The sequence below is a fragment of the Calonectris borealis genome, chromosome 6 (assembly GCF_964195595.1).
Source record: "Calonectris borealis chromosome 6, bCalBor7.hap1.2, whole genome shotgun sequence".
NCBI lineage: Eukaryota > Metazoa > Chordata > Aves > Procellariiformes > Procellariidae > Calonectris > Calonectris borealis.
Genome location: NC_134317.1, coordinates 9,680,480 through 9,706,795, shown reverse-complemented (window position 1 = coordinate 9,706,795; position 26,316 = coordinate 9,680,480). Strand labels below are relative to the sequence as shown.

The window sequence follows — 26,316 nt, the reverse complement described above, 5'->3', positions numbered from 1 at the left end:
AGTCTAGTGCTTATCTGGGTACTTGGCAAATAATACAATATCAAAGAACTTTTCTGCTGCAGTACTTTTATTATCTAAAACAGTATTTGAAAGCCATAGAAAAAAGCTAAAATTTTGAAGAGAAGGCAATTGTAAGGAAATGTCATGTTAATACAGCAATTCAACAGTCTGATAGATATTTGCTTTTTTGTGGGGCAATAGGTGTTGGTGGGGGGGAAGGCGAAATGAACCTCCAAACAAGACAACCAGGGTAAAGGTGACTGATCACAAAGCAGAGGGGTAGAGAGTTCTTGAACTGGTACTTTTATTAATAACAATTAAAGCAGATTTTGCTCTGTTTTGTTTCTGGGTTTCTGTTTGTACACCTGTTTTTAGATAGTTTTAATATAAGGTGAGGTCTTTTTCACTGGATTTTTTTTTTTTTCATTCTTCTAAAAGCTTCAGCTTCTAAGCCCTATTATCTGTGAGTACCCTGTTCCATTTTGTGGAACAAGAGGGTAATTTTCCTGTTTTCTAATATTTAAAATATTTTCTAAAAATTGATGAGAGCATCCTAAATCCACAATTCAGCTACAGTCAACAAATTGTTCTTTGTGTATACAGGATAATAGGTAATTCTACACAATGATGACCTAAATTATGTTAAAGCATAGTAAAAGCTCATCTTCAGTCCCACCATTTGATAATGCTATGTTTTGTTGATGGCATCAAATTTTGACACAGCAAGCCATCAAGCTTCTACAAAACAATCTTTTTAGTATTCTGGATAGCTTTACTATTTTCTTGATTTTTGCTTTGTTAAAATATGCATTTATTTATGCATAGACATTCATACATAAGTCAATCGATCATTATTTATACTGATCCATCCAAATATGTAACTCAAGCTCCCTTCAAAAACACTTAATATATCAAAAGAAAAATGAGCTCAATGCAATAAATAACATAAAATACCCATTATAAATACAAAGGCAAAGTGACTTACATGGATATATGTTCACAGAATAAAGTGAAAATAAAGTATTTTGTATAAAATAAACAACATGTTACCACCCAGGCAGAAGAAACTTTATGTAAAACTTTCCAGAAAAAGCTATGTAAAACTGAACAACTTCGAACCACACTTCACTGGGAGCTACTTGAAGTAATCCATCCGATGACTAATCAGAAGAACTATCTGTATCACAAGAAGCACTGCACAGAAACACTACAGCTTTCATAGAAAACTCTGCATACACTGGAGATCAGAGGTCAGTTTTTATATTCAGGCTTCTACTGCAATACATCTCCATAGATAAGTCCAGGCAGAAAAGGCTGTCTCCCCTGTGCCACATACAAGCCAGGTCTAGCACAGAAACATGAAAACCTTTGCTACAAACTATTGGAGAAGGTAAGGCCAAAGAAGAGAGAACACTGGATAAAAGTTGGGTATTTCAACCAGAGGCCCTTTAAAAACCCCTAAAGCATTCTCCTCCTCAGTAAAGCCTTCCTACCAGGTATGGGATATCTCTTTCTCAGACATATGCAATGAGGACTCTAATCAAGTAAACTGGAGACAGAAAAATGTTGAGGAAACCAATTAGGTATCTAGTTGTGCTGGTTTGTTTTCCCTGGAAATACTTAATGCTGCAGTAATGGATTCTATAGAGGCGAGGTAAAGAGATAATCAACTGATCTCTTTCAAAATTTTAATCAAATATGAGCAAATATGAGGAATATTTAGCAAATACATAAACAGCTCCCTAACACACAGAAATGGTATTTTAGATCTGGCAGTTCTAACACAGTTAAAAGATAACAATAAAAGATAACAATTTAAAGAGTGCGACCTTGAAAACAGTTCTCAAAAATAACAGCTATGTGACCTTAAAATACATTAATTCATTAGATAAAAGTTTGTTCTCCCCTATGGCGAACATTTTCAATTTCGCCACCAAAATGTCATGACTCAAAGAGCAGATGTTTCTCTGAGCTTTCCTCTTAATCTTTACAAAATCCTCTACTCTAGGTAAATAGCAAGAAACTGAAATGTCTTGCAACCACCGTGGTAGCTTCAAAACAATGGTATTATGGCCCAGTATCTGATATAAACCTAAGTCTGTTGTTCTTCACCAGCCACATGTGGCCAGCCATCCCATTAGACAGCCCTAGAAATTATTCATAACAGTAGACAACTTAGACTGATCATGATTTTCACAAGGATGTAAAGTATTACTGTGTACTTGATTTCACTGTAGCCATATTCCCTCCTCTGTGCAATAAGCACATTCCTGGCTTCATACAAATTTTCCTGCTCAAACATTTCATTTCTGTTTTTTTCTTCATCTTCTTATATTATCTATTTGAAACTCTTGACTATTTGCCGTCATTTGAAGAACTCAAATTAAGATTCTTGTGTAGGCTATATTGCTACTTAGATTGTCTGCAGAACTAAGGATTGGAAACATCTTCTTTTACACTACGGCCAATTTATTGAAAATAGTTGATTCAAGTCCATGTGTTATCCCACATCATTTGGACTTAACCCAGGACCTTCCAAATAGTTAAAGCATGAAGTTAGGATCTTTGGCCCAGTCAGGCATACCCGTGCCTTTTGTTTCACATCTCGTGCTAATTTTGCTGACCAGTCATGGCTTTAATATTGCTATTCTCTTCTGCACTGCACCTGGAAGGGTGCTACTCCACTTCATTTTGGAGTTCTACAGATATTTTGTTTATGTGATGGCCACAAGGTATGTGTCGTGGGTCTCTGGTCTCTCTAGGCAAAATTTGTGTATATACAGTTAATTTGTTCTTCAGTTGTAATGAATGGCTCTTGGAGATTACTCATGTTAATATGATCATTTTGCTTAGAGTATGTATTCCACTGCTTGTTTTATTTATTACAGATTATTACTACTTCCATTATTATATGGAAAAGACAAATAAGTATTGTTTCAGAAGGGACTTTGGTAAACCAATTGTAGTGTATTTGGCAACATGGATCTGTGAGACTGCATCTTTCTTTGAACCCAGATATGTGCTATCGATAGCTACTGCTGACAGATTACCATGCTTTAGATCTTTCCCTTTACAACCGCCTCTTTACCCAGTTTCACTGCTGATTGCTTCCTGTACTATCTTTAGTCAAAACTCACTGACAAAGTGTTTGTTCTAATGACAAATTTTATAACTGAGAACCATTATGGCAATGTGTCCTCAGCCACACATCTTTTCTCTGCTTAACCTATTCTGCTGGAATGGTATCTACTGTCCTGTTTCTGCTACAGGCAGCTGTTCCTTTGGACAGTAGCAACAACCATTATTCACAACAGTCTTTATTCATTCATGCTCTTTCTGGCTTGCTGCTGAAGTGGGAGGCTAATGTGGCAAGGCACTTCTGTCACTTTAGAAACCTCCTTTTACCACATAAACAGCTTCAAGAGGACATCCTCCTTACTGGCAATTCTTATGTAAGTGACCTTCAGTACACTGTCATTGCAGGTTTATATCTATATGACAACACGTGGTATCATTCAGAGTGCACAGAAGATTTTGTGTTTTAATCAAAGTTATTATTTCCTAATTCTGCAGACCATATGGCACCATAAAGCCCACAGTAGAAGAGATTTTTTTAAAGCATGACATTAACTTTACTAGGGACTGTAACAAAGATGAGTAATATTATCTTCACTGAAGTATAAATTATGCTAACGTTTTCAAATTTGGATGATTAAGGTTGTACCTAAAATGACCACCTATTTTTTTGCAGTTCTGAGACTTAATAGGAGTCCACCTGTGCCCATATCTGAAAGCATTCATACATATTTCCAGAATGACAATCTAGGCAAAACTGATAAAGATGGCATTATTCTGATTTATTATTTTTCTGAAGTTTATGATTGGTAAGTCTGCCCTTGTTCTTAAGATATATCTCAAGAAAACAAAAAATTAATTTCTCAGTAATCACTCCATGTAATTTTAGTTGTACTTTAGATTACTAATCAGAGGGACCGCACAGACAAATCTTATGAACTGCAATTTAATTTAAAATTTTTTTAATTGTGCTCAGTTTTGCAAATGCATCACCTTTCTGCTACAACCTACATAGGTTGCTGCATTCCATAACACTATCTGGTAAATAACCTAGGTATTTGTTACCATCAATCCTGTCACCATGCTCTCATTATTAATAAATTTATGTGGTTAATTATTAAAACATACTAAGCATGTTCCAACTGCTTTTTCCTTCCTGCCTCCCCTTGCTTAATGCAATACAGTCTAACCAGAAACATTTTTTACATTCCCACCATCTTGATGAATGATACAAGCAATGTGGTGTATTCTCTAGACATTCAACTTACAGCCTCTCTGCATGAACAAGTCAGATGCACAAAGAGGCTTCGGGATCATGCCTGCGGGCAGTAATAAGCTTATTAGAACATTGTAACAAGGATTATCTGAATTTCTTATTCAGAGAGTTGAAGCTTTTGTAAGTCTTTCTCTTGTCTTCAACTACCAACAGAGGTCAGTTTAAAATCACTGCTGCTCTAAACCCACAATTTTTTTCTTCTCATATTGAGATTGGTCATGATGATCATGGATGATTTATGTTCATAAAAAATGGCAAAACTTTTGGTAGAAAACAATATATGAAACATAGCATTTCTGGTTTTGTTATCATGAATTCAATGCAGCACAACTGACCTTGGTAGTAATTTTCATACTGAAATGAAAATACCACTTTTTATTGAATCCATTACATCCACTTTTGAATGTTAAGCTTTTGCTTTTGCCCACAGTTTTCATTGATCTTGCACTTGAAAACTTCTCTTTACCTTCAACTTCCCTTCCTCATAGTAGTAGCCATAAAGATGTTATTCTGAAAATTACTTGAGTGCATATTTAGATGAAGATGTGATTCTTTCAATAATTGTACAATTAAAGATGCGATTCTTTCAACAATTGTGCAATTTGCTTATTGGGATTAGACTGGAAAAACATGTTTACATGTTTTTAATAAAAATAAATAGATCCCCTAAAAGCGATATGAAGACCATACCAGCATCATGCAGAAATATATAACAAAACTTATCTTAAGGCTTTTAAGGTTTTTTTTTTTACTTCAGTCTGTCTGGTGTAAATGCATTATTAAACCATAGCACTTTTAATGATGTGCTTACCAGTTGCTGTCCTTGGACACCCCAAGCTGCGTACTGTAAAACTGAATCCTCTACTTCTGGAGGGTTTAACTCCCAAACTTCCCTTGAAAAAACGTAAACATTTTTACTTGAACACACTGGCATTACCTTATGTATAGAACCACTGACAATGACATCATATTGAAAAAACAATGTGACCTACCTTGTGTGTATGTTATAAATCACATATGAAGCAGTATAAGAATAATGAAAAACCTGTGACAAAAAAAGAAAGCATAAGAATTACAAAAACAAATACTGCCTTAAATACAGGCTACCATTATGATAGTCACAGTCTTTTAATTCCTATAATACTGAAAGATTTTACTGTACTAATTATAACCAATGGACTTGAACCAGGGTTTGAATGCTGTGTGAAGGACACACATATTCATCTATTAATTTAACCAGACACTTAACCTGTACGACAACTGCACAGAAAAGGTCCCAATCAGAAAAATCTGTGTTCCTGTTTAACACAAGGATTTAAAAAAACAAAACAAAACAAAACCAAATAAAAAATGCCAAGAATATACATTAGGAAAATAAATCACTTTTTCCTGTATTTCTTCATCAAGTTATGGTCAAAATGATTGTACAGGCATCACAGTTATTTTACTTGAAATGCAGACAGATACAGAGTCATATTTTTCTGACCACCTGCTACGTACAGCCTGAAGGACCTTCTGGGCTATTGCTCACAGAATAGAATAAAAAAGCTGAGTGCTTACTGGGGCTCTGTTTGGTGTGGCTTTCCTTAAACGTGATTCAGTCTGATTTTAACCGACTCTCTTTGAAATTCAGGGAACGTTTGTTTTATCTGAGATGTTGTGTATGCAACATTTTGGATAAAACAAAGAGCTATTTGTCAGTAAACCTTACTAATTCATCAGGAAGTTGCCAGTGACTTCTGGTCTCAGAAACCCCAGGATTCTCTGGATGGGAGAGAAAAGCAAATCTAATGTACAGTTTTATGCTGCTGTCTTTATTTGTTGAAAATTTTGTTGAAGTCAACTGAAATCAACAGGATTGTCATTTAAGTGCAAAATATCAAGACCTGAGGTGTGCGGACCCAGAAGATCCATGGTGGGGAACAGCATAGTACAGCGTGTGTACAGCGTATAATGTGATGTACCACCCCACCAAAGGGCTAAAATCAAAGCAAACTGTTACACATTTTCTCTAAAGTCAAACATTAGTTTATATACATATACATATAGTAAATAACAGACATTTTGCTGTCTTCCAGGCTCAAGTAATTGGTTTTGACCTAGCACATTTCTTTACCACTATGTCTCACATTATGAAAATAGCATAATTCCATAGTATTAATTAGTTTTATTATGAATTGAAATTAATTCATGGTCTTGGAATGTAAAATATATTTGTGACTAATTATTACTGTACTAAGAGAAACTCTTCTTTTTAATGTAAACTACTGTCAGAAAGAAACACAGGGTGACATCCACTAGACTTACTGTAGCTTCACGTCTATGGAGTTACAGTATCTCTGCTTGGCACATGAAGGACTTTTTTCTGGACAGTGTCAGGCTAGTTCCAGTTAGATGGAAACAGATACAGCTGTAAAGCTGAAACCTTGGTATAGATATATGTGTTGGGAACTCTTTCGTTTATATTATCTGCACCATGAATCTTTCAGTATCTTCTCCAAACAGAAGAGACAAAGGAGGATCGCACATGAACAGAGCCATCGGAATTTGCCGGTATCGCACACGAGAGGGGTTTCAGAGGTTGTTATTTTGTCTGGAGGTCATTCAGTAACAGAACCATCTGAAACATCCTTCCACTGACGCTGTTTCCATTATTAGTTCCCTGTCAACACACACCAAGAATTTAGCATGTCCTAAATCCTGGCTGGCTGATGCTGCAAGAAGCCCACAAAGGTCTGTAAGATTAGTAACTGTACTTTGTGTAGGAGTTGAATTTCCTTTCTATAAAATTTCCCTTTTAGACAAGAATCACTTCAATTTTCCAAGTCTATGATGATTAACATCGAAAGTGTTGCTTCCGTGAGAAGAATCATACATATATTAATAAGTATGCCCCAAACTGTTCTGTTTTTTTATATTACAGCTTATGATAAAGTGTTTGGTCATGCAAGGTACCAGCCTCTTCTGAGAAGTGCTAAGCGTGACAGAAATAGAGACAAATTATAGTAATATTATGATTGCTCTAGGAGGTACAAAGACACCGAGAAGAATATTCTAACTTGATTGATTTTCTCTAAATAGCTATCATAAACATATCTACTACCATGTCTCTATACTATATATACATATACATCTAATTATATACATGGTAGGAGTAAACTACTTGCTTACGTACCATAATGTTTAAAGTTCAGTGGGGTTTCTGGGAAAAATTAACTTGGTAATAACACGATTGAGGGCCTATCAAGACAGAGTTATTCAAGTACTGCTGGTAAGACAATGAGACAAACGGTTGGCTTCAAAGCTCCTGCTTTCTTTCATAAATCTTACATTGTTAGAGGTAAAAGATAGCAGATCAAAGGGACATAAACAGTTAAATTACGGTGGTTTCTGCACAGGGCTACATTGCCAGAAGCTACCCAGAGGGGCACTTGCCAGAAGCTGTTAAAGGGAACAGTCTCATACAGCCAGTTACAGGGAAGAGGAATGGGTTTCCTGCCCTTCCAGGAAAAGGGAAAAGTATATCACAGATAATGGGTGGAGGGCTGATAAGTATTTAGAATGAAAATATTTAAAAAGCAAATTATTAGACAGAGTATATTTCAACAAGAAATGCTAAACTAATAAGTCATTTTGACAGCTTTAACAGAAAATATGCTGTAACAACAAGAAGAACACTTCATATTTCATGTGGAAACTCTCCTCTTGCCTTGTGGTAAAATTTCTGTCTAAATTTTAATGTAGAAGTAGTAATATCTTTGAAAGAACTCCACAACCAGAGGAGACCAACATTATAATGAAGTCACTTTCAGGACTTGAAGTCACAGACAGGATGCCCACATTCTTCTCAAATTACTCATGTTAGTTTTATTTCTTAATAGGAACACCATGAATAAATTACAAGGAGGAAATTACCTAATTCATCCTGCTTGGAATAGCCACATACTGAAACACCATCGTTATTGAAATTAAAACAAAAAAAAACAAACAAAGACATAGAAAAATCTTTCAAGTCTGGCTTATATAGTAAATGTCATATTCCTAGCAAGTTTTGTATAAAGGCTTACCTGTGGATATCCGTTTTAGGATCTCCACTATTTTGGTAAAGCTTTAGCTCGCACAGAACCATGTCAGTGGCTCGGACCACGTCTCCTGTTCCCTAATGTACCACATCTGGCATCACACAAGAAGAGCCAGCTGAGAGCACCAAGCCTGATGCTAACCGTAAGGAGTATCAGGGACTCTCAAAATACCTGGATCAAACCTTCCACGCTGCCACCAGCCGTGTCCCCTCTGGAAGAGGCATACGTAGGCTTGGGGGATTCTGCCCTGCAACTCTTGTTTTGTGGGATGTGCACTGAAAAAAAATCTGGTAATTTATGATGGAGTTTGCAAAGATACAGACTGAGAGCTCACACAGGTAAAGCTCGGGCTGCATTGTCCCCTCTCACGGCGTATTTACAGTGAAGGCTCGTCGTCGTCTTCACCATTCAAATCCAAAGTGCTATCATTTCTATTCCAAAATGTGTTCAAACATTTCTTTGTACTCCATACCTTCTAACTGGGGTGGTATCAAAAGACTAAACTAAGGCTAATATTTAAACATGGACAGTAAATTACTCCAGCTGACAAAAAAATGACATATTTAAGTAGTGTGAAACGGAGGAAAAGGGAGAAAGGTTGTAGTGAAAAAAGACTCATCATCTAGGCACAAAGAGGAGAATCAATTCATGAATATAGATACAGGGAAGGTCTCTACGAAGTGAAGCAACGTAGGAGAGCAAAGCCTTTTCAAAAATGAAAGGCATTACAGTAATTTCTGCACTATCATGTCAGAGGAGGAAAATGAAGAAAGGAAAAGGCCTTGTATAATTTAATACTATAACTATACATGTTAAGGTGGGACACTGCGAGAGCCTTCCCTCCACGAGCGGCATGTATGCTTGCTAGGGTTCAGGCCTTTCTGACGAGTAAATAACTTGCCTTTTTCTGTTGTGATAAGCTGGAAATGTTCCCCACAATGACCGTTTAAGAGCTGTGAAAATGGCTTTTTAGATCAGAAAGACAGCATACTTCCCCTTCAATATAATTTTTTTTCTTTTGTCACAGAATGCAGTAGGTAACTACTGTTGCATATCATATATTTCTTCTGAATTCAGTCTTTCATCAATTTATAAACTGAAGACAGGCTTTTATGTGATGCTGCTCAACATTGAAAAAGTTAGCTGCATTTGTGTATGAAAAAACCAAAATTACAGAACTATATTACAAAGGACCTAAAAGAAAAAGGTGAAAAAAGTATTTCAAGACAAATTGCTCCAGTCAAAACTTATTGAAATAACAATCTATTATTCAGCTAACAGCCAACAATAAAAAACCCACACTTATCAATCACGATCTGAACTTTAGATGACATATTGTTCTGGGTTTTATATGTCCTTTATTTTCTACCTTTCAAGGAATGTCTTTGTCTTTCTAAGGTTTCTAAAAATGAAATACTGTCATGGAACTCAATGCATAGCCCAGCAAGATGCAGGAAAACGATGTGCAATACGCACTTAGCCAAATACCCTCCACTAATTCTGTAATACACTCCAGGAAATATTCAGTTCACTGTCCCTGGGTAATTTGGAAAACATCCCTCAGCAGAATATTGTTTGTGCTAAAAAGCTGCCAAGAAAACCTCACTAGCAGTATTTCTACAGGATGATGAGGGCCCTCAGCTCCAGGGAAATGGAGGAGTTACAATATATTTCACAAAATGCATGTGAACAAAGAAATCAAGGGAGAGGACACACTGAAGCAGGGAAATAAACAAGATTACATCTTGCCAAGGACACTCACTTCTTCATTCATCCATGGCCCTTCTCACTTTTTAAGATCTTTTGTAATACATTAGTGAAATAGTTCGGCATGTTTTCAAACTCTTGTACACAGCTTGAAAAACAGCAGTAGGATTTTCCCTTCATCCTCTTTTCTACAATTGAATTAAATATTTGAAGATTTATTGAAAAATCTACTTATGCTCAAAACCAAACCAAAAGACTTTGCCATGGGGTAAAGCGATTACAAGGCCAAGATAAAAGTTAACCAATCATTCATCCGTCATTCATGCAAGGAAGTACTCCCACACGACGACATGCGGAACCTTATTCACAGATCCAAGATCAAACCTTCAATAAACCTTCACTAAAGACTCAAAAATTCAATGTAGACAAAGAAATGCAAACATATATTGCTTCCGCTTTTGCCTTTGGGATAAAAGTGTCTTGGAAGAAAAATGGAGCCTGCAGAACGTGCCATGAACTACAAATAATAAGCAAGTACCAGACGCAGAGTGGAGAGAATATGAGGGCAATATAATGAAATATAGACGCACAGGATGGTTACTGAGACCTTTTGAAGGGATTACTGAAATTAATGTACTATGCTTGCGACAGTCGCATCAAAAGCAAGTGACATAGCAGACGATATGAAACTCTGTTGATGACTTTGGATAAGTCTATCCCACAGATGCACACAACCCATCTAACTCCACGTGATTTAACCCCAGTTAACTGGTAGCGCAATGAAGTGCAACGCTGAGCTAGTTGTACGTGAGCTCACGACACAGGGCTTTGGCACGGCTTCTCAAGCATGACGCTGCATTGATCCAGCTGCAATTAGTATCTACACACAGTGCGACAACATACAAATTAAGACTAAAAGGAGGTTGCACGGCCTACAACGTATTCTGTTGTATGTCGAGATCCGACTTTTGTTACTTAATTTTCACCTAGCGCGAAATGAGCCAGCCAAAACAAATAACTCTAATATGTATTTTCAGTAAATTGAATTACTATATAGTCAAATTCACTCCTTGCAGAAAATCACAGCCTATACAAATTATACAAAATTATACAAAGTCTATACGTATTAGCTATATAAATTATGCAAATTATTAGCTAAATTATTTCTCCTCTAGCTAGTGATATTTTACTCTCAGTTTTGCTCAGTGTACATTGGTGTAATTCAGATTTCCAGCAATGAAAATGAGAAAAGTCTTTGAGCAGGTCATTAATGTCATATACAAACTCTTTATTCTGCTACACATTTGGAGAACACCAAATTACTTGTGGCCAGACTTTATCCCTTGTGGTAGTCTGCTGAAAGGCAATGAGTTACAGTGGGAGGGTGTTAGCCTTTGCCTTATGCCATCAGGATTCCAAGCAGCAACATCTTGCTCTCCAAAAAAATGGATCAACATTCACATAACAAACTTCTATTCTTCATTTCCTTTTTATAAGCTTTAAGACATGCGACTTTGCTAGGACTGCAGTGCAAAGAGAATGGAATCAGTATCTAATGTGCTGAGCCAGAACTTTCACAAAACAATAAAAATGTTATATTCTTTTCTTCCCTTTGTATTACGAGATGTGTGACACCCCTGTTAGTAAAACCTGTGATGGAGTCAATAAGATGAAATTAGTAGCAGCATGACTACTGCCAAAGGCAAAATACAGCTGCTGGATGAATCCTCCATCCATTTTGTAATTTATGTGCTAAATAAATTAATAATGTTAATGTTATCAATAACATTATTAGGTGAAATCCACCTTCCTTTAAAACTCCATTATTGTTCATTTCAGATGTTCCCCATTTGCCTGTCCAGTCTGACTCCATGTGTCCTCCAGCACAGGAACTGCTTCTAAAAGGGATTAAACAACTAAATATGGCATGGTCAGGCTTGGGTTTCACGTACTTTGCTGCTTGAGTGCATAAAAAGTGAAGAGAGCTCTGCAGCATCAACTTCCGAGCACAGACACATGAAACCACTATATAACACTTATACTACAAATGAAGACTTTGAATAAAACACATGCTATATCCATAAGGGACTGACTCTGCGTATTTATGAAAATAATATTGGTTAAAGATTGGAATTCTGTTGATTTCATGTCATGGCAACAAATACAGTGAAACTTCAGACTGTGTATTGATGCCGAAGCTCAACTCCAGAAATGGTTCAGACCGTGCTTCAGTAAAGTAGTTGCTTTTGTTCTTGGGAGGTATAGCGTTTGGCTGTTATTTGCCCGGTCCTAGATTCAGCAAGAATTTAAGCACAAGTTAATGACTGATTTCATATGGATTATGTCTGAGGTAGAGAGAGGCACAGAATTTAATTCCTTCATGAATTGTGGATTTGCACCACAATCCAGTAAATCTTTTCAGTTTACCTTAATTTTAAACTGCAATTAATGATACATTAATTCGTAGTTCATACAGCTAGAAAGGACTGCTATGATCATCGTGCCTGACCTCCTACATCTGAAACAAAGTTCATGGGACTTCTCATTTTAAATAGTATGATACATAAACATAGATCTCCAATGTGTTCTTCAATGGGTTTCAGAGTAAACCCTGCGAAACAACCAACCAAAGAGTCTATTATAATGAGATGATGAATTTCCACACATCTTTGAATCCTATTGTTTCTACCCAATTCTGGAAGCAAAAAACTAGAGATAAATTTTGCCAATATTGATGTCTAAATCTCTCTACATTTTTGCATAGTTTTTTGCCTTTATAGCTGAAATATCTTGTTTCTGAAAGCTCTGTATCTAATTGCAAAGAGTTAATCTAAGATAGCTTGATGCATTTGCAGCACTGAAGTTAAATGACAAGGTTATAACTTTGCAAAGCATCGTATTTATTTGTCTCAATCAACATCAATTACTTGTCATGATTGATAAGAACCACTGCATATCATTGGTAATAATTTATGGATAACATTAATACTTTGGGGTATGAAATATTGCCAGCCATAACAACTATATGCTGCTAAACCAAAATAAATATAAAGGCGAGACATTTCTAGACACGCAATTTATCTATAAGAAAAAAGGCTGTCAAGGAAGCCTAAACAAAAAAGCACCTCTAGAAAATCTGCTAAATCTTCAAGTGTCCCACATATAGTTTTTCAATAAGATTAATTATCTCAACAAAAAGACATCCACTGCAGAATGTTAATTAATTCACAATCAATTAAACTCAGTTCATCTAACCAACAGTAATGTGATACAAACCACAGTTCAGAATAACTGCAGAAACTTCTTTTTCTTCTCCTACATCAAGAGCTGAGATAGACCACCCTATATTTGGATATGCAACTCAATCATTTTTTAATATATAACAACTTCAGATGAGTGAATTATTCAAAAAAGAATGTTCTGCATTGCTACTTCTGAAAGCCTCATATATCACTGTCATTTGAAATTCTATTAGTTACACTATCACGTAAAATATGTTTCTTGAGTCTTGTATGAGATGACTTGCGACAAAAATTTATATGGATTTTTTCTGGCTTATTCACCTTCAGCATTAAAAACCAGGTATGACTTCACTGAAATCATTGTTACACGACGGCAAAGCTGGTAAGTCTCAGGCCTCAAGCATAACGTGCGCATTTTTTATATTGATACACGTGTTCATGCACATCATTCTCAAGTGTATGCTCACACTTGTATTCACTATGATTAAAATTTTGACTTTAGGAATATTTCAGGATTTATAGAAACTTGTCTTTTCCTGAATTGATTTGCAGGCAGCTTCACAATGTGCATGCGTATTTTGATCTAGACTAGTTGTCCTGGTTTCGGCTGGGATAGGGTTAAATTTCTTCCTAGTGCTGTGTTTTGGATTTAGTACAAGGAGAATGTTGATAACACACTGATGTTTTCAGTTGTTGCTAAGTGCCCTCCTAGTCCAAGGACAGCTCCCGTGCCTACTGACTGAGCTAGGTACACAAGATGGGAGGGAACATAATCAGGACAGCCAGCCCAGCTGGCCAATGGGGTATTCCATACCATGTGACGTCATGCTCAATATATGAAGGGTAGGCGTGATCCAGGAAGTACCGATCGCTACTTGGTTATCGGTCAGCGCGGGTGGTGAGCAATTGCATTGTGCATCACTCATTTTGTATATTCTATCATTATTTATTATCATTATTCTCCCTTTTCTGTTCTATTAAACTGTCTTTATCTCAACCCACGAGTTTTTCTCACTCTTACCCTTCCGATTCTCTCCCCGTCCCATTGGGGGGGCGGGGGGAGTGAGTGAGCGGCTGCGTGGTATTTGGCTGCCTGCCAGGTTAAACCACGACAGTCCTTTTTGGCGCCCAACGTGGGGCTCGAAGGGTTGAGATAACGATAGATCTGACCAAAGTGTGTTAAGGCAAAATTGTTATAAGCATCCATTATATTGATTGGTCACAATGTTGATGTATTGGCTGTCAAAGTTATGGGGCTGGCTCTCAATGTTGGGTCATGTAATACCTTGCTTGCAGTATATGTTCCCTTTTGTGCTGTTTATCATTATTCGGAACTGGGCCAAGATTATCATTTTGTTGCTGTTTTATGAGGTGATAAAATCATTGGTCGTAAGTCTAATCTGGTATCTGTACTCAGCGCTGCCGTCATTTCTGTACCTCAGGAACCACCTCTTAGAAATTATTAGTAATTGCACTTGTTTCTCCTCGGAGAATGAATTTAAGGGGGAGACGGGATGGGACACTCTCTCCCACTTGTTCATCTTCCCTTCCATATCGTCAGAAACTCCTTTTTCTTCTATCCTCTTTACAAAGATGTCCACAATATTCCCTGAGAATTTTGAATATCCTTGGGATGCTCAAACAAGCATGTTCATATTGCTATGTCTCCTGAATGTGGTTCAGGCCTTGTTTAGGGTTAAACAACTATTCAGGAATACTGTCCAGAGATCAACCCTCAGGAACAAGAAAAGAGGGAGGGCAAGCAGCAGTGCCTCATCAGGGCGGGCGGAGCGGCGAGTCTCGGGGGCGGCTACAGACACGGTGGCTACTCAAAACCCCGCGACAGGCACTGCTGCTACTCCAACCCCCATGACAACCCCTGTGGCTACTCAAACCCCGGCAACAGTCACCGTAGCTTCTCCAACCCCTGCGACAAGCACTGCAGCTACTCAAGCTCCGGCAACAGGCACTACAGTTACTCCAACCCCCATGACAAGCACTGCAGCTACCCAAACCCCAGCAACAGGCACTACAGCTGAACCAGAGGACCAACCCTTGCTGGTATCCGTTGCCCCTGTACAGAAGAGGAAATCTTGGAAGCGGAGATCAGGTCGTTTAGAAAGGGATGATGAAAGACCAGGGCCATCACGAGGAGGGGAGGAGGAAGAGGAAGAACTCATAAACGGAAACCACCCGATCCCTATCCCTGAGTGAGCTGCGAGATATGCGGAAAGATTTCGGCCGTCGTCCAGGCGAGCATATTGTTACCTGGCTGCTCCGATGCTGGGATAATGGGGCCAGTAGCCTGGAATTGGAGGGGAAGGAAGCCAAACAGCTGGGATCCCTTGCTAGGGAAGGAGGCATTGACAAAGCAATTGGAAAAGGGACACAGGTCCTCAGCCTCTGGAGGCGACTGCTGTCAGGCGTGAAGGAAAGGTATCCCTTCAAGGAAGATGTTATATATCGCCTAGGCAAATGGACCACTATGGAGAGAGGTATCCAGTACCTGAGAGAATTAGGCGTGCTGGAGGTGGTTTATAGTGACCTGAACGACGACCAAACGCCCAAAGATCCAGATGACGTCCAGTGCACGCGACCCATGTGGCGGAAGTTGGTACGGAGCGCACCAGCATCGTATGCCAGTTCGTTGGCAGTACTGTGCTGGAAAGAGGAAGAAGCACCAACGGTGGATGAGGTGGTTAGCAGACTTCGGGATTTTGAAGAAACTATCTCCTCCTCCCTTGTCTCGGCTGTAGAGAAACTGTCCCGAGAGGTCCAGCAACTCAAAGACAATAGGTCCTATTCTCCACCTGTACGGACCAGTATCTCAGCCATTAGGAGTCAGCGTTTTACTCCTCAAGAGAGAGGATATCGAAAGTACACACCACGGGGCACCCTGTGGTTTTACCTGCGTGACCACGGAGAGGACATGAGGCAGTGGGATGGAAAACCTACCTTCATCCTAGAGGCACGTGTACGTGAGTTGCAAGGAAAAACAATCACACAAGGGGGTTCTCCCAGGAAAAATGCTGCTCCAGTTTTCAGGAAAACCCTGTCTCACGACGGTCCAGTTTCCAGTGAACAGTTCCCCAGACAGAGTAGAAGGGCTGATCTTACTTTGGACTGTAATGAAGGAATTCTTGACTCACGTTTGCAAGAAGTGAGAAGCGGATACTATGACCAGAACTAGAGGGGCCCTGCCTCCGGCCAGGTGGAGGAAAGGGACAACCGGGTTTACTGGACTGTGTGGATTCGATGGCCTGGCACATCAGAGCCACAGGAGTATAAGGCTCTCGTAGACACCGGTGCACAGTGCACCCTGATGCCATCAGGCTATAAAGGGGCAGAACCCATTTGTATTTCTGGAGTGACAGGGGGATCCCAAGAGTTAACTGTATTGGAGGCCGAAGTGAGCCTGACCGGGAACGAGTGGCAGAAGCACCCCATTGTGACTGGCCCAGAGGCTCCGTGCATCCTTGGCATAGACTACCTCAGGAGAGGGTATTTTAAGGACCCAAAAGGGTATCGGTGGGCTTTTGGTATAGCTGCCCTGGAGATGGAGGAAATTAAGCAGCTGTCCACCTTGCCCGGTCTCTCAGAGGACCCTTCTGTTGTGGGGTTGTTGAGGGTTGAAGAACAACAAGTACCAATCGCTACCACAACAGTGCATCGGCGACAATACCGCACCAACCGAGATTCCCTGATCCCTATCCATGAGCTGATTTGTCGATTGGAGAGCCAAGGAGTGATCAGCAAGACTCGCTCACCCTTCAACAGTCCCATATGGCCAGTGCGAAAGTCTAATGGAGAGTGGAGACTAACAGTAGACTACCGTGGCCTGAACGAAGTCACGCCGCCACTGAGTGCTGCCGTGCCGGACATGCTAGAACTTCAATACGAACTGGAGTCGAAGGCAGCCAAGTGGTACGCCACCATTGACATTGCTAATGCCTTCTTCTCCATCCCTTTGGCAGCAGAGTGCAGGCCACAGTTTGCTTTCACTTGGAGGGGCATCCAGTACACCTGGAACCGACTGCCCCAGGGGTGGAAACATAGCCCTACCATTTGCCATGGACTAATTCACACCGCACTGGAACAGGGTGAGGCTCCAGAACACCTGCAATACATTGATGACATCATCGTGTGGGGCAACACAGCAGAAGAAGTTTTTGAGAAAGGGGAGAGAATAATTCAAATCCTTCTGAAAGCCGGTTTTGCCATAAAACAAAGTAAGGTCAAGGGACCTGCACAGGAGATCCAGTTTTTAGGAATAAAATGGCAAGACGGACGTCGTCAGATTCCAATGGATGTGATCAACAAAATAACAGCCATGTCCCCACCAACTAGCAAAAGGGAAACACAAGCTTTCTTAGGCGTTGTGGGCTTTTGGAGAATGCATATTCCAAATTACAGTCAGATCGTAAGCCCTCTCTATCAAGTGACCAGGAAGAAGAACGACTTTAGATGGGGCCCTGAGCAACAACAAGCCTTTGAACAAATTAAACAGGAGATAGTTCATGCAGTAGCCCTTGGGCCAGTCCGGGCAGGACAAGATGTGAAGAATGTGCTCTACACCGCAGCCGGGGAGAATGGTCCTACCTGGAGCCTCTGGCAGAAAGCACCAGGGGAGACTCGAGGTCGACCCTTAGGGTTCTGGAGTCGGGGATACAGAGGATCGGAGGCCCGCTACACTCCAACTGAGAAGGAGATATTGGCAGCATATGAAGGGGTTCGAGCTGCTTCGGAAGTGGTTGGCACTGAAGCACAGCTCCTCCTGGCACCCCGACTGCCGGTGCTGGGCTGGATGTTCAAAGGGAGTGTCCCCTCTACACATCATGCAACCGAAGCTACGTGGGTCGCGCTGATCACACAACGGGCCCGAATAGGAAACCCCAGTCGCCCAGGAATCTTGGAGGTGATCACGAACTGGCCAGAAGGCAAAGATTTTGGAATATCCCCAGAGGAGGAGGTGACACGTGCTGAAGAAGCCCCACTGTATAATAAACTACCAGAAAACGAGAAGCAATATGCCCTGTTCACTGATGGGTCCTGTCGCCTTGTGGGAAAGCATCGGAGGTGGAAAGCTGCTGTATGGAGTCCTATACGCCAAGTTGCAGAAACTGCTGAAGGAGAAGGTGAATCGAGCCAGTTTGCAGAGGTGAAAGCCATCCAGCTGGCCTTGGACATTGCTGAACGAGAAAAATGGCCAGTACTTTATCTCTATACTGACTCATGGATGGTGGCAAATGCCCTGTGGAGTTGGTTGCAGCAGTGGAAGCAGAACAACTGGCAGCGCAGAGGTAAACCCATCTGGGCTGCCGCATTGTGGCAAGATATTGCTGCCCGAGTAGAGAACCTGGTTGTAAAAGTACGTCACGTAGATGCTCACGTACCCAAGAGTCGGGCCACTGAAGAACATCAAAACAACCAGCAGGTGGATCAGGCTGCTAAGATTGAAGTGGCTCAGGTGGATCTGGACTGGCAACATAAGGGTGAATTATTTATAGCTCGGTGGGCCCATGATGCCTCAGGCCATCAAGGAAGAGATGCAACATATAGATGGGCTCGTGATCGAGGGGTGGACTTAACCATGGACGCTATTGCACAGGTTATCCATGAATGTGAAACGTGCGCTGCAATCAAACAAGCCAAGCGAGTAAAGCCTCTTTGGTATGGGGGACGATGGTTGAAATACAAATATGGGGAGGCCTGGCAAATTGATTATATCACACTCCCACAAACCCGGCACGGCAAGCGCTATGTGCTCACCATGGTGGAAGCAACCACCGGCTGGCTAGAAACATACCCTGTGCCCCATGCCACTGCCCGGAACACCATCCTGGGCCTTGAAAAGCAAGTCCTATGGCGACATGGCACCCCAGAAAGAATCGAGTCAGACAACGGGACTCATTTCCGAAACGCCCTCATAGACACCTGGGCCAAAGAGCATGGCATTGAGTGGGTCTATCACATCCCCTACCATGCACCAGCCTCTGGGAAAATCGAACGATACAACGGGCTGCTAAAGACAACACTGAGGGCAATGGGTGGTGGGACATTCAAGCATTGGGACACACATTTAGCAAAAGCCACCTGGTTAGTCAACACTAGGGGGTCTGTTAATCGAGCTGGCCCTGCCCAATCAAGACTTTTACGTACTGTAGATGGAGATAAAGTCCCTGTCGTGCACATAAGAAATATGCTGGGGAAGACAGTCTGGGTTACTCCTGCCTCTGGCAAGGGAAAACCCATCCGTGGGATTGCTTTTGCTCAAGGACCTGGGTGCACTTGGTGGGTGATGCGAAAGGATGGGCAAGTCCGGTGTGTACCTCAAGGGGATTTGATTTTGGGTGAAAATAGCCAATGAACTGAATTTTATAATGTCAATTGTTATATGATATTGTATATCATTATTTCTATGGTTGCTATCAATGGTATAGCAGTGAAAATCACCCAGATTAATGAAGAATGAACTAACTCCGATGAAACCGAGCAAAGTGCAACGATGATAGAACTGAACGAGTGCAGCAGTACCGAAATGAGAACTGGCTTCAGGATGCAACAGCCCAACACCACACACCATCCTTCTGGCCCTGAAAGACTGTTATGACAGATGGAGCCCAAAGTTGTGGACTAAAAGAACTCAATGGACATTTATATATATATTTATGTGTATATATGTATGTATATGTATTATATATATATATGTATGTATATGTATTATATATGTATATATATAAAAAAGATAGTGATGATTAATTGAAAGGTATTGAAAAATGTGAGACCTAAGCATAACGTAAATGGTATGGAATAAGGGGTGGATACTGTCCTGGTTTCGGCTGGGATAGGGTTAAATTTCTTCCTAGTGCTGTGTTTTGGATTTAGTACAAGGAGAATGTTGATAACACACTGATGTTTTCAGTTGTTGCTAAGTGCCCTCCTAGTCCAAGGACAGCTCCCGTGCCTACTGACTGAGCTAGGTACACAAGATGGGAGGGAACATAATCAGGACAGCCAGCCCAGCTGGCCAATGGGGTATTCCATACCATGTGACGTCATGCTCAATATATGAAGGGTAGGCGTGATCCAGGAAGTACCGATCGCTACTTGGTTATCGGTCAGCGCGGGTGGTGAGCAATTGCATTGTGCATCACTCATTTTGTATATTCTATCATTATTTATTATCATTATTCTCCCTTTTCTGTTCTATTAAACTGTCTTTATCTCAACCCACGAGTTTTTCTCACTCTTACCCTTCCGATTCTCTCCCCGTCCCATTGGGGGGGCGGGGGGAGTGAGTGAGCGGCTGCGTGGTATTTGGCTGCCTGCCAGGTTAAACCACGACACTAGTGTAAGGGAAACGAAAGATATCAATTCTGACAACACAACCAGAACTTCATCTCCATAGAAATATGGAAGCTGCTGAGGATGCTTGCTTCTGGTCATTGCAGCTGAGGATACTAAATCTGTCTTAAAAAAATATGTATTTAAGTACTTTAATACTGCCTGATACTTTAAACAGTCTGATCTCTTTACAGGGTCCTTCCAGTATAACCCAAATCCTGTACGAGAGGCATCCTTTATGGGAAACTTGGATTGAGTATCTCCACACATATTGAAAAATGTTAATTGAAACCGAAATATGTTTTAAATCACTGACTCTTGAAGGCAGAGCTGCATCAAGTCTCCTTAGAGTATTTTGTGATGGTTTAATTTTGTTTGTTCTTTGGGATACTGTGGAAGAAAGAATAGAGCCAAGACTGGTTTTCTTCTCAGTTTTTCTGAGGTAATATGTTCCTCACATATTGTATTTATTCAAACAGATTGCTAAAGAGAAAATTGGCAAATACAGGAAAAATACCACCTTGTTTTGAAGAGACACACTTCTACATGTGGTGGTATTTACAAAAATGTGCATAAGCTGATTCAAGTGAAACGTGCAAAGAAATGGGTAAAAAAAAGCTGTTGAGAAAATATTTTCTAAAATCACATTCCATATAAAATAAAATGTCCAGGTTCTGAGCACAAAACTGAACTGAAGATGCCCTAAAATGATGAGGATACAAAAGAAAATCAAGGCATACAATGGGACAATTTTGAAGTAAAGACTACAGCCTCAATATCTTTTTTTCTTCTCCAGACAATCTGACTCACTCCGGCAGCAGTAAGAAAGCAGATACCGGATGCTCCTCTGCTGTTTGCTTACAAATGACATGAGGAGATGAAAAGACCCTGTGGAGCTGGAGAAGGGACAAGCAATGAGATAAATGGCCTGTGGGTCTGAATAAATGCAAAGGGAAAGTGGAAAAGAAAACTGGGCTGGGGGAAGCAGATGGGTAAACCAGCACGCATGCAAGATGGAAGAAGGAAGACAAAAAAATAGAGCTAAAAATATCAGGATAGGAAAAAAGAGAAATAATAAAAAGACAGAACAAGTTCAGAACAGACAGAACTGAGTCCCTGAAAGGGCTGAAAATGAAGAGAATCAGATCAAAAGAGAACAGGCAGCAGGGAGGGAAAGCAGTAAGCAGATCTGCAGTGTGTAGGCATGGTGGCTGGAAAACACAGGCTCTTAGGACTGATGAAGGAAATTTATGCAGAGCAGACTGGCATTTAGAGCCTTCCTCTTTTGGACGATAAGTGAGTGAAAAAGGCAAACAGTTTTCTCAGGAACCTGACAGTTCAGTACTTGAATACATGAACTTCCTGCTTTTCACTACCTTGCTTACCACCATTACTAATTGCTTAGCATGGATATGGAAAGCAGGAATGCAGTTTCACATGTGATAAGTCATCTTCTCTTGTCTGGGAGTCTCCCAGAGTGATACCAAGACACCTTTAATGGTATCTCTGGGTGCTAGACTCTCCACGGAATTTTTTGTTTGCTACTGGGGTTTTTTTCCATAGTATTCAGTTCCTTATTTAGTCTTTTATAGAGTTTTTGTGAGAAAATGACTGTTTGTCTGTCTTGACTTTGAGTATTTATCTGCCTGTAAGTTGAGCTGTGAAGAGGTTTCCCAACTACTTTTGAAATCCATGTTGTTAAACGCTCTTGTACTGCCATCAAACCTTTATGACTCAGGCAGCCAACATGGCCAGGACTCCATCCCTCCAAACCATTCTCTAGAAACCCTGTTTAAACTCTTCAAATTATTGAAACACTGCAATTTAGATTTCTCCCCTTCTTACATCAATTCTGCACTGGAGTGTGAACTCCAGTATCTTCAATAAACTATACTTATGTTAAGACAGCATGAAAAGAAAATCTTGTCCATAGGAGTAAGTTCCACAAGTATCACTATGGCTAAATTTCATCTTTAGTCTTAAACTTGCTTTTTGGTGATGCCCTATTCATCTCCCTTATCGCCATGATTTCTACTGGTCCTGCTAGCTGGCTTATATTGTTCCCCCTCTGTTCCACTACCTTGTTACAAAACTGAGCAAAATATCACCTCCATATGCAGTTTCCAACAATTGAGCTCACAGCTAGTTATCCACTCCAGCACTTCCCATTAGCAAGCCATGATGCTGCTTGTAGTCAACTAGGCCTACCTTCACTAATTTTCTCTTATTGTACCATATTTCTGTATTAGTCTCTGCTGTGGCCATTTTATGACATTATAGTTCCTTTGACAGGGGTAACATGAAGTAGACTCTTGTAGCAAATAAAAGACCTCTTCATGATGAAGCGATTAAAAGGTCATGATAAGAGAGTTATTCATTTAGTACAAGGGACTACTTCACAGTGATCTCAAAGAAGCTATAACAAAGTGATGAATACCTCACACCAAACTCGTCTCTCCAGGAAACATCTAATCTGGTGCTATATTTGCAGACAATAAATAGATTAAAAAGGTTAAATTTGTGCAGGTGGTTGACTGCCTTCACTGAAACATTAATTTATTGGCTAAGACCCCAGGCTAACAACCTTTCATGCTCAAATACCCAAAAAGACTTGTCCTTACTTAAAAAGAACACAAAAATTGGATAATAAAGGGGCACATCTTAATATTCCCCTAAAAAGTGGACCCAACCATTTGATCTGTTAGGTCTGTCACACTATCAGTGTTCCTCAGAGCATGAGATCGAAGCTTGGTTTAAAGCATGATGTGCAACAAAGACAACTTTGCAAAGATGTGCTTAAAACATTTCTCTGGGACAGTTACATAAAGGTCTACTCTTTGCCATCTACTTCAAGGTATTTCAACTCTGTCTGTGTATGTATTTTAAAAGATCTTTCATTCTATCTGTACCAAAGTAACTGCTAACTCTCGTTTTGCAGGAATTCCCTTATTCAACACTCCTCCTTTCAACACTGTTGAAAGATGCAAATGCCAGCAGATTTATCTGCTTTCCTGACTGACCTGTTGGCCTAGTCAGAGAAGAGACAGTCAGCCAATTTTTCTTTGATCAAGGAGCCAGCAATGCAGCCAATGCCTCCTCTGAGAAAGATGGGATGGGTTCCTCATGCATAATGCAGACGGGAGATACCCCTGCCATATAATGAGCTATAAAAAAAGAACTGTAAGACAGGACAGTTAAAATGTTTGAAAAACACACAGACCTTTTTGTCTTTGGGCATTTGCTCTGGAACAAAATTTTCCATTACAGGATTACGTATTACTTCTTAAAAGCCAAAGTAGTGCCAACCATCTCCATTTATACCCACTTGCACGCTGGATTCAATTATGCTGTTGCGATGGTGTTTCTAGTGAAAGGAAGCTCTGCCTGAGCATTTTTTAAGCATTGACCTGGGTCAGGCTGACCCTTTTCCTTCAGGCTAAATCTATATTACTAAAAAGACACAGGCTTTCCATGAAGGTTACTTGTCCCTGCTTCAATGAAGAAGTAGCAAAATTCCAGATTCCAGTGATAAAGGAGCTAGCTTGATACTTCACTGCCTTATTTCTCTAGTTTTTTCGTGCTTTGGGGAAGTGACTGGTAGAGTGGTAGTGTTTTGTTTGGTTTGCTTTTTTTTTTTAAATCTATTTTCATCCTTTTCTTTTGTAGAATGTTCTTACCACATCTTTTGTTCTATTTTAAAAATAATTAACAACTACTTTTTTTCTTGATATTAAATATTTCCCAGAGAACTATTTTCTGCTCTGATTGTACAGTCACAGAACATATCAGACCACTTGTTAAATGGTGTCAGATATTAGCTCTTGTTAAGGAATGACAAAACAGATTTTTTTGTCATTTTTTTAGTACTTCCACGTGAGATCACCGTTAATGGTGTACATAGCAATGGCTACTGAGAAGCCTATTTCTTCCAGAATCTCTGAAGCAAAATTTCTTCATTACTGCCACACATCTTCTCTCCATTACCTCCATGTAACACAGCTTTGGTTCCTCTTGTGTTAACATATCTGATAAAATGCAGTACAGTTTGCTTCCTGTTTGACACTGTGCTTTTGCCAAGACATTTAAAAGGGCACTGGCAAGTATGACATTCATTATCGTCACCTACTGCCTTGTCAAAGCAGAAAAAGGCAACTTCAACTTCAAGAATGAATTCAGCAGAATAGAAAAACTGTCTATATTTTAGTTCATCTATGTTGGTTGCTACAGAACATACCAAAAGTATGGGTCACAGACATTTCTGCATAACTGATAGTACAGATGGTATTGCTTGTATTAATATGGCTCCCCTGAGAATTAATTTTGTTGTGACAGTAAACCTTTCCTCCCTGTCTTTCAACATTTCTTAATTTTGTTGATCATATTTATAGATTTCCCCCATCTGTCAACTCACTAGTTTCTCTATTTTCATCCAGAGACATCAGTTCAAAGTATTTCATTAAAGCCCTGTTCTGATAATCTGTGCAAACAAGATTTACAAGGTAGTGCACCATGCTTACGAACTGACTGCATTTCATGGTAGCTGCTAGGCACGTGAACAGGGAACAGTACTGGTTTCAAGCTGTTGTTGAACACCTTTTACTATGATATGCAATCTCAGGCTGCTATCTCAAGCACAAAGCTGTCTCAGTGATTACTCTTTAAAAATATTTTTCTAATAATCTCTGAGTAAAAGCTGCAGTAAGTGCACTCAGAATCTTTCACATCATCATCAGCTAAGCAACTATCAAGAACACTACATATTTTCTCAAACGTAGATTAAACATTTCCATGATCCAGCTTCACTACACCAAGTTAAGGACTCAGCTGGAGTTGCTCTTTTAACACTGCTGCATGGGCTACAAGTCAATTTCAAAACCTTCTGACAGGTCACTTGCACGTTTTCTCAGCTTCTATTCCGATACCAAAATGTTTGTGAGAAAGCTAGTGACTTCAGCTAAATAAAAAAATTTGTTTGATAAACAAACTAGATCTTTCTATGATTTATTACACAGAACATTCTTTTTGCAATGTTTTTGTGGTAAGCACACTTAATTTCAGATGCATTTATCATTGTATATACTGAGTTGAACGTGATTATGAATGTGCTCTTCAGAGGGACTTTTTTTCTTTTCTGAGCCTCTGTGCTAGTGACCAAAACTATTTTATTTAAAAAGCTCTGCCTATGAACTTCATGTAGGAACTGTGACTTTTGGACGAAACCTATATAAATAGAAATGTTAAATTGTATATAAACGCCCTGCCAACACCATAATAATTAGAAAAGGAGTATAGTTCAAGAAACAAGTAAAGGTTCTGGTCCGCTTTACTTATAGCAAAGATTAACAAGCTCAACAGCCACTCTGGGAGGACTAAATTCAATTATATTCATGAAACCCAACACAAATGTTTCAGGTTGTATTTTGAATCAGATAATCTAGATTCAGATTTTGGCAGATCACCTGACAAACAAAAGTTGAAAGGAAAAGATTCTTGACAGAAGAAATCCTCTTTTAAGGAAAGCCTATCCTCACTTTAGGCCTTTCAAATCTAGGGATTGATAAAAATAGTTTTCTGCCTGATCCTGTTAACC

The 26,316-nt window shown here is 39.8% G+C and overlaps 1 protein-coding gene across 1 annotated transcript in view; it reads right to left on the bottom strand.

Moving 5' to 3' along the window:
* DPP10 (dipeptidyl peptidase like 10) overlaps positions 1 to 26,316 on the bottom strand; it is a 298,673-nt gene that overhangs the window by 71,803 nt on the left and 200,554 nt on the right. The window contains exons 6-7 of the mRNA XM_075152780.1: positions 5,344 to 5,396; positions 5,163 to 5,244 (exon numbers count right to left, since the gene is read on the bottom strand). Coding sequence (XP_075008881.1) covers positions 5,163 to 5,244; positions 5,344 to 5,396 — 135 coding nt within the window. The remainder of the gene's footprint in view (positions 1 to 5,162; positions 5,245 to 5,343; positions 5,397 to 26,316) is intronic.